Source organism: Polypterus senegalus, chromosome 2 (assembly GCF_016835505.1).
Source record: "Polypterus senegalus isolate Bchr_013 chromosome 2, ASM1683550v1, whole genome shotgun sequence".
Taxonomy (NCBI): domain Eukaryota; kingdom Metazoa; phylum Chordata; class Cladistia; order Polypteriformes; family Polypteridae; genus Polypterus; species Polypterus senegalus.
In genome coordinates this window covers 13,209,008-13,223,134 of record NC_053155.1, presented here as the reverse complement: position 1 = coordinate 13,223,134, position 14,127 = coordinate 13,209,008, and the positions used below count along the sequence as shown (strand labels likewise).

Genomic DNA, 14,127 nt, shown 5'->3' with positions numbered 1-14,127 from the left:
GAGATCGGTGTAACATGAGGGAGTGTCATTGATTGATTTAGGAATGAATTACTGGTAGATTAAAATGGAGCTAAACTCCCCAAAAATCCTTTTTAATTCCAGGTTGTAATACAACAAAACAGGACATACACCAGTGAGGATGAATACTTTTGCAAGGCACCATATGTGTTGTCTATGCGTAGGTAGGCTTGTTTTATTTTAGATAGTAATGTGACATATTCAGGGAAAACAGATGAGCCCAGTAAAAACCCATACAGACACGGATGCACTGCAAACAATGCATATGCAAACACTATGAAAAAAAAATAATAATTAGAAAGAAATCTGCTAATGGGGTAAACAAAATTGACTTCACAAGATTTTCTAAAATAAGCTAAATATAATGTTTAATACACATGTCTTCATAATTCAATAAATCTTACAATAAGGAGAACAAGATTGAATGGTTTAATGCAGAAACGTTTCACTTGCTCACATTTTATTTTTTGCAGTGTATACCATGCACACTCCTTCTGGGCACTGGATCTGTGGGGCAGTAGCACTGACCACTATGCTGTCTTGCCACCCTAAAATCAGTAGTATGTGATAACGTGCAAATGAAGTCCTGAACCTGCTCTTTCAGTTGTGAGGTTCCAGAAAACCAAAGCAAAACTTTTGCCCCCCACCATATTTATGCGGATCATATGGTGGATTTTCAGACCTGCTTAGTTTAATTCGGGTGTCAGCAGGTAGACGTGTACAGTGGCAGCATTTATAGGCACAGTTCTATAATGGTTCATCTCAGGTCTCACTCACACCCATCTTATAGTCCCACTCTAATTTGGAGTTTGCATTGCATCAAACCAACGTGCACATGTTTGAATAACCAAGATGAGGCATAAAAGAATGAGAGACCTCTGTGAGATTTGAGTCCCATCTCCTGTAAAGCAGCCCTACAAATGACATAATCCTGACTTGGAGCAAACTTACAAAGAAATACAATGAAGAATGAACAAGCTGAACACTTTCACAAGTAATCAATTATGAACTCACCTTCAGATTCTTAGGATTCTTTAACTTAATGCTTAGTGTTTGTCATATCTTCCAAAACGGACACTGCTCTCTTCCTTCTGACTTCTCTTTACTCCAGATGTTACCTGACAGGCCACACATATGAGTAAAGCTTTGTTCTTCTACTATTCATATATTTATCTGCTGTTGTGCCTTATGTTGAAAACAAGGCTGCTTTAAACTTTTTAATGCTTCTCTTTATTATCTGTACTGATGACAAAAGTAAAATCACCACCCTTCCCTTATATTTACATGTTATGGAAGCTTTCTCTATTTCCCTTTGGAGATCTCTCCACAAACATGGAGTCCTAGGAGACTGGAGATTGGCTGCTGCTCTCTGTAGATTTTCCCATTTTGAAACTGGTGCTCAACTAAAATTAAAACTAAAAATAGTTAGACAAATCCACAAGTGCTCCCCTGTGAGGTGCAAATTAAATCGTCAAAATGCATTTGCAGAGCAAAGCAGCTCATTTACATCATTAGTGGTGGCTCACAAATTTTGTAAATATTGTGCTTGTTTATATGTGTCTTTTAAAACTGGAGTCAGATTAAGAGACCGGCTGATAATCACACAGAGAAACAGACAGCCACAGGTTTAAAATAAACTGCCTGCGCCATTACATCTCATTCTGCTTATAGCCAGAACATGAAATAGAGATGTCCCAGAATGCCTTGTGACCGACTAGTATCTTGTCCATGGTGGACCCCCACCCAGACAGGAGTTTCCCTCATTCATTGTCAAGTGGTGATATTTCATTTTTTATGTTAACAGTAATTTATTCTGGTACTGTTGTGCTTATACAGTAGATTAAAGAAAGCATTTAGTCCCCTTCACTTTCTGCACACTTTCTTGTGATTTCATTTTAAATGAATGAATTTGTCAGTTTTTCCCATCAATCAACACACAATAATCCATAATGATAAAGTGAAAATATATTCTCAGAAAGGTCTGAAAATTTATTAAAAATCAAAAACTGAAATCTCTCAGTCATCTTCAGTGCACTCCATAATATTAGTTACAAAGACACATTTTTCCTTGATTTTTAAAGTGTTATGTTTTTGTTCAATTTTTTTGCTCAAATCGCCTTATATTATAAGGGGACAATTCCCTAACTCTTTTTTGAGTCTCTTTGTCGATTTAGTCTCCCACAATTGGCAGCAATGAGATTTAAGAAGCACTGCCAGTAGCTGCAGGTCAGATCTGCACAGCATTCAGTAGAACGTTTAGACCCTCCTTCCTTACAGAACTGCTTCAGCTCTGCCATATTGGTTGGATGTCTGGTGTGAACGTCTCTCCTGAGGTTCTTTCACATCATCTCTATTAGGTCCGGGCTCTGACTGGCTGGATTTTCATTTTTTTGAAGTTATTCTGCAGTATATTTTGCTGATTACAGCTATTGACCTGCTGTATCTACCAACTTCTACTGAACTTCAGCTGATGGACAGCCACCCTGGCCTTATCCTATAGATACCTTGATAATTCATTTGCTTCTTGATGATGGTAATCTATGCAGATCCGGAGTCAGAAAGTCAAGACTCTCCATCCACCATACTTTGCTGCTTTCATGTTTGGTATGCGGTGCCTTTTTATGCCATATGTACTTCTCTACATTCTTCCTGGGCATTTCAACATTAGTTTCATCAGTCCATAAAACATTTTTTTCCAGTAATGCTGTGGAGTGTCAGGATGGTCTTTGACAAAGCTTCAGACATGCAGTGATGTGTCTCTGGAGAGAGTAGAGGATTCCTCCTTGGTGGTATCCTGTCATGGACACCACGCCTGTGCAAAGGTTTGCGTATGGTAGACTCATGTATAGAAATGTTCACCTGTTCCAATGAATCCTTCAAACCTTTAATGGTTACTCATTGTTTCCTGTTTTTACCTAATTGAGCAGATTGTATTGTTCTATCGAGCTATCTTGCCGCTTCACCCACTTCTATGGAGAGGAGCCACAGTACTAAATCATGTCTATTTATACTGTGATCGAAAAGAAAGTCACAAATACAAAATAAAGATTTGGGGACCATCGCCGTATATTGTCGTGCAGACAATATTGAAAAAATGCAGTGATTCAAAGTCCTGAAAGTACAATGAACAACATTACTGAAACAAAATGGCGGTTTTATAGAACAAAAAACAGGTGACTGGAAATGGTTGGCAAAATGGTGACGTGGCAACAGGAACCGGAAGTGAGGTGGTTTTGTGGGTGCCGGAAGTGACGTCATCAATATTGGCCCGAAGTGACGTCATCGCGGCCATTTTGAAAAACCAGAAGTTGTGGGATTAATTCAGGAGCTTGTCGGGGGGACTCAGGAGCTGCCCCACGTGTCTGTTGGGTTCGGCGAGAGAACCGTTCTGATCGTCCCGATTTGCAAGCCGCCCAATGATGCTCCGCGATTTTTATAAAAGAGTCCATGTCTTCGTAAGTGTGTTTGCATACTTGCTGGGCTATGTGTTCGGGGAGGGCATGAACAAAGGTCTCACACGCTAGTATTTCGGCCATCTTATGAGAGTCATTGACGTCGGGCCATAGCCAACGACAGACCTTTCCCTAGGCTTCAAAGCCCTGGGTTCTCAGTGGCCTTTCAGGGTCAAATTGCCACTCCCTCCACTCTCTTGCCTGCTGCTCCGGAGATACGCCGTAGTGTTTATAGACCTCTAGTTTGAGAGCATCATAATCAGCAGCCTGCTCCTCAGTTAAATCATAATAGGCCCTCTGCGCCGTTCCCTTCAGGTAGGGAGCCAGTTGGTACGCCCACTTCAACCTCGGCCATGTGTTCCGCTTAGCGGTACGTTCAAAGATCAAAAAATACGTTTCGATGTCACCAGATTCAGTAAGAGTAGTCAAAGCAATGGGTGGTGACCTAGCGACCTCCATCCGTATCCTAGCTGTCGAACGAGCCTCTGATTCTGCAAACTGAGTCCTGGTCTCCCCCATCTGAATTTTCAGGGTCTGTAAATCTCCCATGATCGTGAAGAGAACGGTATTCAAGTCTTGTTCTTCTGACATCTTGAACAATTAATCCTGTCGGCTACGCCTATTGTGATCGAAAAGAAAGTCACAAATACAAAATAAAGATTTGGGGACCGTCGCTGTATATTGTTGGCAGACAATATTGAAAAAATGCAGTGATTCAAAGTCCTGAAAGTACAGTACAATGAACAATTTGCTGAAACAAAATGGCGGTTTTATAGAACAAAAAACAGGTGAAATGTTGGAAATGGTTGGCAAAATGGTGATGTGGCAACAGGAACCGGAAGTGAGGTGATTTGTGGGTTCCGGAAGTGACGTCATCAATATTGGCCGGAAGTGACGTCATCGCGGCCATTTTGAAAACCCAGAAGTTGTGGGATTAATTCTCCTCGTTGTTTCCTGCTGGCAAAAGAGAGTTCAGGTAAGTACCACGTGACATCCCCTTATCTCGCGATGTTTAACTCACCTTTAGGCTCTTTGACTGCCTTCTAAATGTACATGTGTGACAATACTCAGTTTGTCTAATTATAGACTGATAAATATCTAATATCTTTGAAATTACTTTGTAGCCCTTTCCAGTTTTATTGTAAATAAATTAATAGAAAATCTTTTAAGGCCTCATTTGTGTACAGCATGCTTCATATCTAGGGCTACCAACTGTCCTCATTTTTCTTGACATGTCCTCATTTTTTACGTGCCATGGACTGTCCGGAAGGAATTTATAAAATATTTAAAATGTCTGGAACTTTGGCTGCTAAAATATGAAAATCTCCTTATCCTTATCATTGGTAAAAATCGAAAGCCGTACACCAATCAGCATTTGTGGAAGTGGTGCGCACACTTTTTTCCCCAGAATCTTCACTTCCATTCCAGTAGTAAACAAAGCAGATATTGTCAAAAATAGTCGATGTCTGTCCAACTTAGCTTTTTCACTTCGTTTTTTGAATTCAGCTTTATCTTCTTGGCAAGTATACAGTTCAGTACAAAACATGTTCCTTTCCTTAATTATTTGTAATCCTAATTCACCGTAACTAAGTGAATTTATTCAAAATCGAAATTACAATTTCACGTTTTCTATATGGGAGCTCATTTTCGATTCTTCTTTCAGATGCTTGGTTAAACAAGAACTTTCAAACATCCAGATACAGTCCATTGTATTTAAGTGCGAGTAAGTACTGCTTTGTAATATTTTAGTGGAAAATATTGTTAATACCACCCATTGTTCTAAAAGATTTATAATTGTAAATGAATGAGTCAAAGTTTTAAAGTTTCAGTTATATAAAAAAATCCAACATTTATTCTGTCATATAAATGCAATATCTTTTTGGTTATCAAGTAATAAATCACTGCGGTGGGCTGGCGCCCTGCCCGGGGTTTGTTTCCTGCTTTGCGTCCTGTGTTGGCAGGGATTGGCTCCAGCATACCCCCGTGACCCTGTAGTTAGGATATAGCGGGTTGGATAATGGATAGATGGAAACAAACCCCGGGCAGGGCGCCAGCCCACCACAGGGCAGACACACACACACACACACCAAGCACACACACTAGGGACAATTTAGAATCGCCAATGCACCTAACCTGTATGTCTTTAGACTGACAGAGAGGAAACCGGTGTACCCGAAGGAAACCCACGCAGACATGGGGAGAATAGATAAATATAAATAAACTAAATTTATAAAAAGTAAAATTATTAAAATTTCACAAGAAGTGAATTTACCATGTGTAAACATGACATGTACACGTTACACATTACGCCAGTTAAGGTATCTGTGGTATATCTGGTCCACAGCTCGTGTCAAAGGCCACTTTTTTTAAACATAAATAATCGGCGCACTCGTGGCTTAGCGAGAGGGCGTGGTAGTGTGGCGGAAGTGGTTCCCGGTTGAATTCGTGATGCGGGAGAATCTCACTTAAGTGCACTTTTGAAAAGTCGTCCGCATCTGTAATTGTTCCGGGGAGTTGCTGATTGCCACAGCTGATCCACATCCCTGTGATATATAGAAGTGCGAGGCGGCTAGTAGGGGGAGGAAAGAGAAAAGAAAGATGGAGGTTGCAGGGAGGAAGGCAGGAAGCAGCAAGGAGAAAGCCGGTGTGTGAGAGACAGAGAGAAGGAGAGCGAGCGAGCAAGCAAGCGTAGGCTTGCGCTGTATACAAGCAGCTGGGAGAGGCGAACCCGAGTGGGGTGTTTGGCCAGCACCCAATTGCTGACGGTAGTGGTCGCTCCTGCTGAGTGCTGGTTTAGAGCAGGAGTGACCAGGAGAAGGTTGGCTCGCTACAGCGAAGGCAGTGGGAGTCTGGGACTTGGATTAGAAGCCCCAGTGTGAGCGTCCTGCTCACTGGGGAGCCCAAGTCTCGGTCTGAGTGAGCAGAACCGGAGCCAGGAATCGGAAAGCCACCAGATCAGATCTGCGAAGAAGGTCAGCTGCAGGTAGGGTGACTGCCCTCTTGTGAAGCCCAATGGGAGAAGCAGGGGAGCCGCCAGGTAAAAAGAAGGCACCAGGCTTTGTTTTTAAAGAGACTGTTTCCAGCCATTGTTTTAACTTCGTCGTTGTTTTAAAGGTTTGTTTTTTTTTCTATTGGATTTTAACCTCCACTTCAGAACTGTTTTATTGGATTATTTGTGTTGGTTTTAATAAAAGCACTTGGCACTTTTGCACCATCCCCTTGCTTTGTTGTGCCTCACTGTCCAGCTCATCAGTGACATTACCGACGGCATTGGGTTCAGGGCTTCCAGAAGCTGAATGGGAGTGTGGTATAGCGGGTCCACAGCGTTCTCAGTAAGGGCCTATTTTAAATAAATAATCACCGCCCTCGCGGCGGATTAGCGAGGGGGCGTTGGGCCATAGCAAGCCACGGTCAGGTTCTGTGATGTGGGCGTTTCTCACCGAGTGCACAGGTGAGGAACTGCCCACATCCGTGATTATTCCCGTGGCAAATTTGTTACAGCTGCAATGGCCACTTGCATTATAAAAAAAGAAGCGCGAGTCAGTTAAGAGGAGATCAGAGGTAAGAGAAAAAGGGAGAACAGAAGTAAAGAAACAGAGGTTGGGAGAAGGAAGCAGGTGAGCAAATCGGTGCAGGAAGAAGCGGGCGAGTGCTCGCAAGCAGCTGAAGGCAGCCTGGGTGTTTGGCCAACACTTGGGAGAAGTGGTTGTGGTCACCCCGCAGAAGTTTGTTTTGAAGGGCGGGAGTGACCGGGTAGGTGCAGGACTCTCGGCAGACGGTAGACATGAGAACCTTGGCCGTTAAGGGATTCCCAAGTCGCTGTCCGGAGGAGCCGACCGGAGCCAAGGATCGGTGAGGCAACTGACAGCAGTAGCAGGTGTAAAGAAGGTCAGCTGCAGAGAGAGAGAGCGTCTCCCTTGTTGCGGGGCTCTGATGGGTGCAGCAGGTGAGACGCTAACAGAAAAGAAGCACCGGACTTGTTGTTGTTGTTTGTTTTTTTTAAAGACTGCTTCCTATTTATTTGAACGTTTTAACCTTCGATTTTAAAGGATTGTGTTTTTTCTATTGTTTTAACCTCCACGTTGGTTTTTATGGATTATTTATTTAATGAAGAATTTGGAGCACTGCACTTTATATGGAACACTGTTTTTGATTTGATTGTTTCTTTTAATAAAAGCAGTGTTGCACGTTTTACCATCCCCTTGCTTACTTGTTGCCTCCACTGACTAGCTCACTCGGTGACATTATCGACGGTGTTGGGTTCAAGGGCTCCCAAACAGCAATGGGAGTGTGGAGCCAGAACCCACATCGTCATAGGGAGCATTGAGTGGAACCCGCATCGTCACCCTATCCAAATAAGAATGGAAGGAATGAAGTCTGTTAATTAAGAGGCTTGACGTATTCAAAGTATTTAATGGGTTATTAGTTTGCCAGTGACTGTGATTGTGGCCATCATATCATACTTATAGTGATAAACTGCTACTAAAAGTGTGTATCATTTATAAGACAGTATAAAAACGTATTATGGCATCCTAGCGAAAAGTCCTCATTTTTTGACCCAATTGTCCTCATTTCAAGAGAAAGAGAGTTGGCAGGCCTATTAATGTCTACAGATGCTTCATATAAACAAGTCAAGTTGGGGACCATGCACTGGTACAGTGCATTGCCACACCCACCACATGACAAAACGTCTCGGGATCCCGGTTGGAAACCCCCCAGGCAGATACGCGGTCCAGTCCCACCCTCCAGAAATGACCCTCTATCTGCCGCAGCCAGGTGTTACGTGGGCGACCCCTTGGCCCGGTCCAGTCACTCAGGACTTTACGAGCCAGATCTCCCTCAGGGAAACGTGCCACATGGCCGTAGTGCCATAACTGACGCTTCCTCACAATGCAGGTCATGTGCCTCATTAGGGACTTAATGAGCAACACAAAGTCAAACCAATGGCACCCAAGGATTTTCCGGAGAGACACAGTGCCAAAGGAGTCCAGTCTTCACCTCAGGTCACTGGATAGCGTCCATGTCTTGCAACCATATAGCAAGACAGGAAGCACCAGGACCCTAAAGACTTGGACTTTCGTTCTTTTGCATAGAAATCAGGAGCGCCACACTTCACTTTCTAGCGACCTCATGACTCATATAAACAGCAAACTCTAAATGTTTGAGATTTCTATTGGTCAAAGTATTCTTAAACCACACCTCCTCTCTCGTTTGATTGACCAAACTCCAGGTTTGCCAACTCCGGACTCCAGTTAACTTTTGTTGAAGTCAACAGACAAAATTTACAAGGAAAACCATAATAATTTGTGCATTATTAGTTAAATCAGATTGTGTTTGTTTCTTATTGTAACTGAGATGAAGGTCAGGCCATATTTTAAGAGATCTTTTAAGAGAAAATGTATTCAAAAAAGTGGATATTTCTAAAGGGGGTCACTTATTTTTTTCTCTCCACTGTACTTGCACACATGCTATGCTAGACACATAACAAAGTGTGAACGTGTCAACTTCACAAACACATTGAATGAGCTTCTGCTATGCCACCTATCACCCGTCTAGGAGTTACAAAGTCAAAAATGGGGTATAGCCATAGTCTACCAAGTGAAATTTAATACTGTGATTCTCTAGGTGCCTGCAACCCTGGCATTTTCCATCTAACAGACATCAATAGTCTAGAAAATGAGTACACAAAGAATAAGTTATGGTGTAATGTGCACAGTGATTTTTATTTCAACAAACAGACAATGTCCAAAGTGAGGTGTAACTTAATAAAGTCTTCAATAAATATTCAATAAAATAGTGAGGTACAGAAGATAAAACCAATAAATAAGTTGAAAAACAAGGAATCAAACCACATTCAGGATGTACTTCTTTCAATATGTCTCCAGTGCTCCAATCTATAGTCTCCCATAGGACTGAAAAATCAAAAAAGAGATCTCCTTAATATCTTTTTGTTTTCACTACGACAACAATCAGAAAGATCACAATTCTCCAATTTTTCTCCTGAAAAAAAACAAAAAAACTCGGGTATACTCACAAGGGTCTTCTTTTACGTTTCAGATGAGATCTCAGTTAAGTCATACAATGGGCTAAGATCTTTCAAGGTGTACAGGGAGATCCAAAAGAGGCCCCAAATATTCTGTTGTAACTCCTGTTAGGATGAAGAAATCTGAACCAAAAAAAATATGTTATACACCTTGACCTATGTGTAATCGATTGCATTACATGCAATGCTGGAAGTGGTTTCCGTTTTCTGCCAGACACATTTTGATGCGGCGCTCCATGATTCTGAACGTATCAGCAAGCCTCTCGGAAGGAATAACAACAATTTCACGTTGGATGTTTTCCTTCAAATCTTCCACAGTGTGAGGCTTGTTCTGATAGACTATTCCTTTGATCAGACCCCAAAGGAAGAAGTCCGGTGGTGTCAGATCCACTGACCGTGGTGGCCTTATCCCCATTTGAAATGACCCTGTTGTTGAAGAAGGACTCAATTTCTGACATGCTCCTTGCAGATGTGTGACATGTTGCTCCATCTTGTTGGAAGTAACCTTTCGTTAACTCACAATCATCCAGTTGATTCTGACATCACTTAAACAAATTGGTTACCTAATAGGTTCGCACTATGAAGACGTGCTGCTCAATACTTAACACCACCATCCTGATGAGAAGTCGAGTAACTGAGTGAAGGGGTATGGGCGGTAGGCACCCAGTAGTTGCAAACGGATGCTAAACGTCATGACGGCTGTCCGGCGCCTAGCTCAGCGCTCTGACGCAGGGTCATCCCGACTTGTTCGAAGCTCCATATACTGAGGAGCACATTGCATGTAGTATTGTTCAGATTGCTTCATCCTAGCGAGAGTTATTACAGAAAATTCGGGGCCTCTTTCGAGCGACTCTCCCTGTATATGCTCAGTAATATATGTTGAAATGTATGGACAGTAGTAATAAAACATTTTACTTTGATTGCATAACTGTAGTCCTTGCTTTTGAATAATACTATTAGTTTCTCTAATTTACATTTCTGTGCTCCAGTTAGATAACACCCATTCTGGAAGAAAAAGGTAGGCAGTATGGCATAGTGGTTAACACTTTGGGCCTCAAACAAAGAGGTTGTGTGTTCAAATCCCACTACTGACACCTGTGTGACCACAAGAAAGTCACTTCACCCACCTGTGCTCCAAATAGCAAAGCAAAAGAAATGTAACCTATCATCTCTCAAATGTTGTAGGTCACCTGGAAAATGAGATAAAGATTAGAAAGAGGTCTCACCAAATGTACCATGCTTTTCAAACCAAATTCTCGATTTTGACTCCTTTTACGTCACTTGTAGCTCATATCTCCTTTTTGTCTAAAAGGAATTTTAGGAGGAACATCCGTGGCAATGTTGAATCGTAAACAAAACATAAATGAGAATCTCTGTGAAGTGTCATGAGCCAATAAAGATCAACCTTTGAGAAATTTTCATATGGGCTCCTCTGCTTACCCACATGGGTCTATGACAAATGATTTTGGGGGAATTCATAACAAAAAGGTACAAAATATTACAAAAGACAGAATCCACTCTGCTACTAATACAGGTGTATTAAACGATCTGACGAGCCTCAATGAGGGATGGATGTGCATTTGTGCAAGTAACAAGCAATCAGCCAATTCTCCTCACTAAGTTTGACGTGGCCGCACAGCTTTCTTCCTGTACACCTACACTCCCAAGGTCAGAGGTGCACTAATCTGTTAATAACACCTGGATTTGCTCTGACACACCATGGACCTCAGTCACGCACCACCAGAAACATTTCATTTTAATCTCTATGATTTTTAGCTACACTGAAAACAAATAAACTTGACGCATCTTACAGATTAATGCATTGAACGAAAATGTATTTTATGTTGAACGTGAACTTAAAAACATGAGACCTTCACTTGCTACAATGAATATTGAAATCTAACAAAACAGATTATACATTCTTCTAGCAGAAAATTCATAAATCATGTACACAATGTAATAGCATAAATTGAAGTACAGTAATAATTCTCATCACCATGACCTTTTAAATATTCTTATGTCTCCAAGTTCATTTATAAAATTCACATTGGATTCAACTCCTCTTCTTAAAGCTTTCAAAGTCATTTATGGTTGTTGATTTCCAGGGTCGTTCTCTTCCCCATGAAAAGTTTCTTTATTGCATTTTTCATTTCCTTATTCCTAAAACTATAGATAATGGGATTCATCATCGGGGGGACAATAGTAGCGACTATAATCAATGCGTTGTAGGCTTCGGTTGACAGCTTTACTCCTATTCCGGGTAAAATGAAAGCAGTCAGCAACGGCAAATAGAAGAGTAACACCACGAGCAGATGAGTGGCAAGCACATCAAAGACCTTCCCCTTGCCTTCGGCCGATGAAATCTTAAGGGCCGCGTAGGCAATCTTGCCGTAAGAGAGGATGATTAGAATTAAAGTTACACAGCCGCATGTGATCGCAATTGTTGAGAGAAAACTTAAGTATTTAGTGTTTTTAGTGCAAGAAATGAGAACCATAGTGGCATAGTCACAGAAACAATAAGGTAGGACATTAGTGCGGCAAAAAGAAAGTTCATGGACGAATACCACATACACTGTCATTGGCATGCCAGAGAGAATATTAGATAATAAGATGCCTGCCCACACAGTCCTGCCATTTACAAGCTGAGGGTACCTCAACGGGTAAATAACTGCGATGTAGCGGTCATATGCCATTAGAGTGAAGAGCAGGGATTCTACAAACTCTAAATGAAAGACCAGGAACATCTGAACCAAGCAGGCATCGTATGGTACCGGAGATGTGTCGAACAGAAGAAGTGCCATCATTTTAGGGATGAGATTAGTGTTGTGTAGTACATCTATAACAGCCAGGGTCCCAATCAAAAAAAACATGGGGGTTTGGAGATGGTGGTCCAGGATTATTACCAATATGACCAAAATGTTAGCAAAAAGGGTCGCCACATAAACGATAGCCAGGGCGACAACAGTAAAGTTTCGAATTTCTGAAGTGACTTCACAGTGCAGCACAAACCCAGACACAAAGATGGTGGCATTGCGCATCTCTGTAGATTCCATCTTTAATCTGAAACAATAGAAAAAAAGTCAGAATTAGTTTAAGCTGCCCTAATTCAGGGTGTTCATAACAAATGTAATGATTTACTTCATGAAGCAGAAGTACATGACAAACAAAAATATATTTGAAATTTTAAAAGGTGTGCTTCAATTTAAATGCTTAAATTCTAAATATTCTTGATTGTGATGGAAATTTGTGATTTTTCACCCTCCGATTGAGGTTGATAGAAGGTTAGACTACTAGGAAAGGATCAACAATCAAAGCTCAAATCATATTTGCAATCCTTGATCGTCTAAAAATTGTTTATAATGATATCCCACATGCTTATGTTTGAAATTTTTCTTTTTTAACCTTCTGGAAGTAACTCTTATATGGCTAGGACCATTGGTAAAGAATTAAATATCAAAAATATGATCATATTTATAACACCCAGTACACCTGTCTAACCTGGAAAGAATAATTGATTCATATAATTAATGCTGATATCTCTCTATATATAAAAGCCAACGTCTGTCTGTCTGTATGTCTGTGCGCTATGTATCATAATTCGCTTGCTGTACCGATTTATTTGTACGAAACTGAGAGACACGGCCTGATTTTGTTTGAACAATTATTGCACACTTTCTGTAAATCCAATAAACTTCATTTCACTTCTCAAATATCACTGTGTGTGTCTCCTATATGATATATTTAACTGACATTTTTTATCGTAACAACCAATGATTTATACAGGAAAATAATGACTATTAACAAGGTTGCCCAAACTTTTGCATCCCACTGTAACATGTAAAGTGCTCTGCAATTGTTGTCTATGCTGTGAAATAAAGTCTTAAATTCTGACTGCCTTTCTGAAGATGCTGTTCATTTTTTCTGAAGATTTCTCCACAACAACAGCTCCCCAAATACCCGACACAACAGACACAGACAGAAGTGTGGCACAAAACAAGACTTTTTATTTAGCAGCTCCTTGTGGGAAAAGCTTCCAAATAGTCGTTTCCCACCTGCCCAAGTACAGTCCCAAAGAACAACATAGCAATATGCACAGCACACAGTACTTTGTCTTTCTTCTCTCTCTGCATCTCTCTCTTTTCCTTCTGCCTCTACTCCTCCCGGCAAGCTTTGTCCACTTCCTTCTGACTCTGGCTCCACGACTGGAGTGAGGCAACGCCTTTTATATTGCACCTGGAAATGCCCCTGGGGTCCAGTGATCTCCTTCTGGGTATACAACCAGGTGTGGTGGTAGCCTGGCAGAGAATGGCTCAGCCATTTCCCATATGCCTCCTGGTGGTGGCCAAATAGAATAAAAGGTGCTGCCTGCCTCGCAGAGACGAGTCCGAGTTGGGTGGAAGGTGGACAAAGCTTGCTGGAAGGAGCGGAGGAGGCAGTGACCATGAGAGAGAGAAAGATGTAAAAGAGTTGTGCTGCACTTGTGCATACTTGTGTTTGTGGCAGTGTTGGGGGAAATGCTTGTTGTAAGAAGAGTTTCCCCCAATAAAAGGCTCTTTGTATTTTAACACTAGAATTACCAGAGCCTACAAAAAAACTCGTAGATCCGGCCCACCT

The 14,127-nt window shown here is 41.4% G+C and overlaps 1 protein-coding gene across 1 annotated transcript in view; it reads right to left on the bottom strand.

Moving 5' to 3' along the window:
• The window catches only part of LOC120524168 (olfactory receptor 13G1-like), a 169,965-nt gene extending 165,904 nt beyond the window's left edge, over positions 1 to 4,061 (bottom strand). Inside the window, exon 1 of the mRNA XM_039746049.1 lies at positions 3,865 to 4,061. Within this exon, the coding sequence (XP_039601983.1) occupies positions 3,865 to 4,061 (197 nt within the window). The remainder of the gene's footprint in view (positions 1 to 3,864) is intronic.
• Positions 4,062 to 14,127: the final 10,066 nt, after the last annotated feature.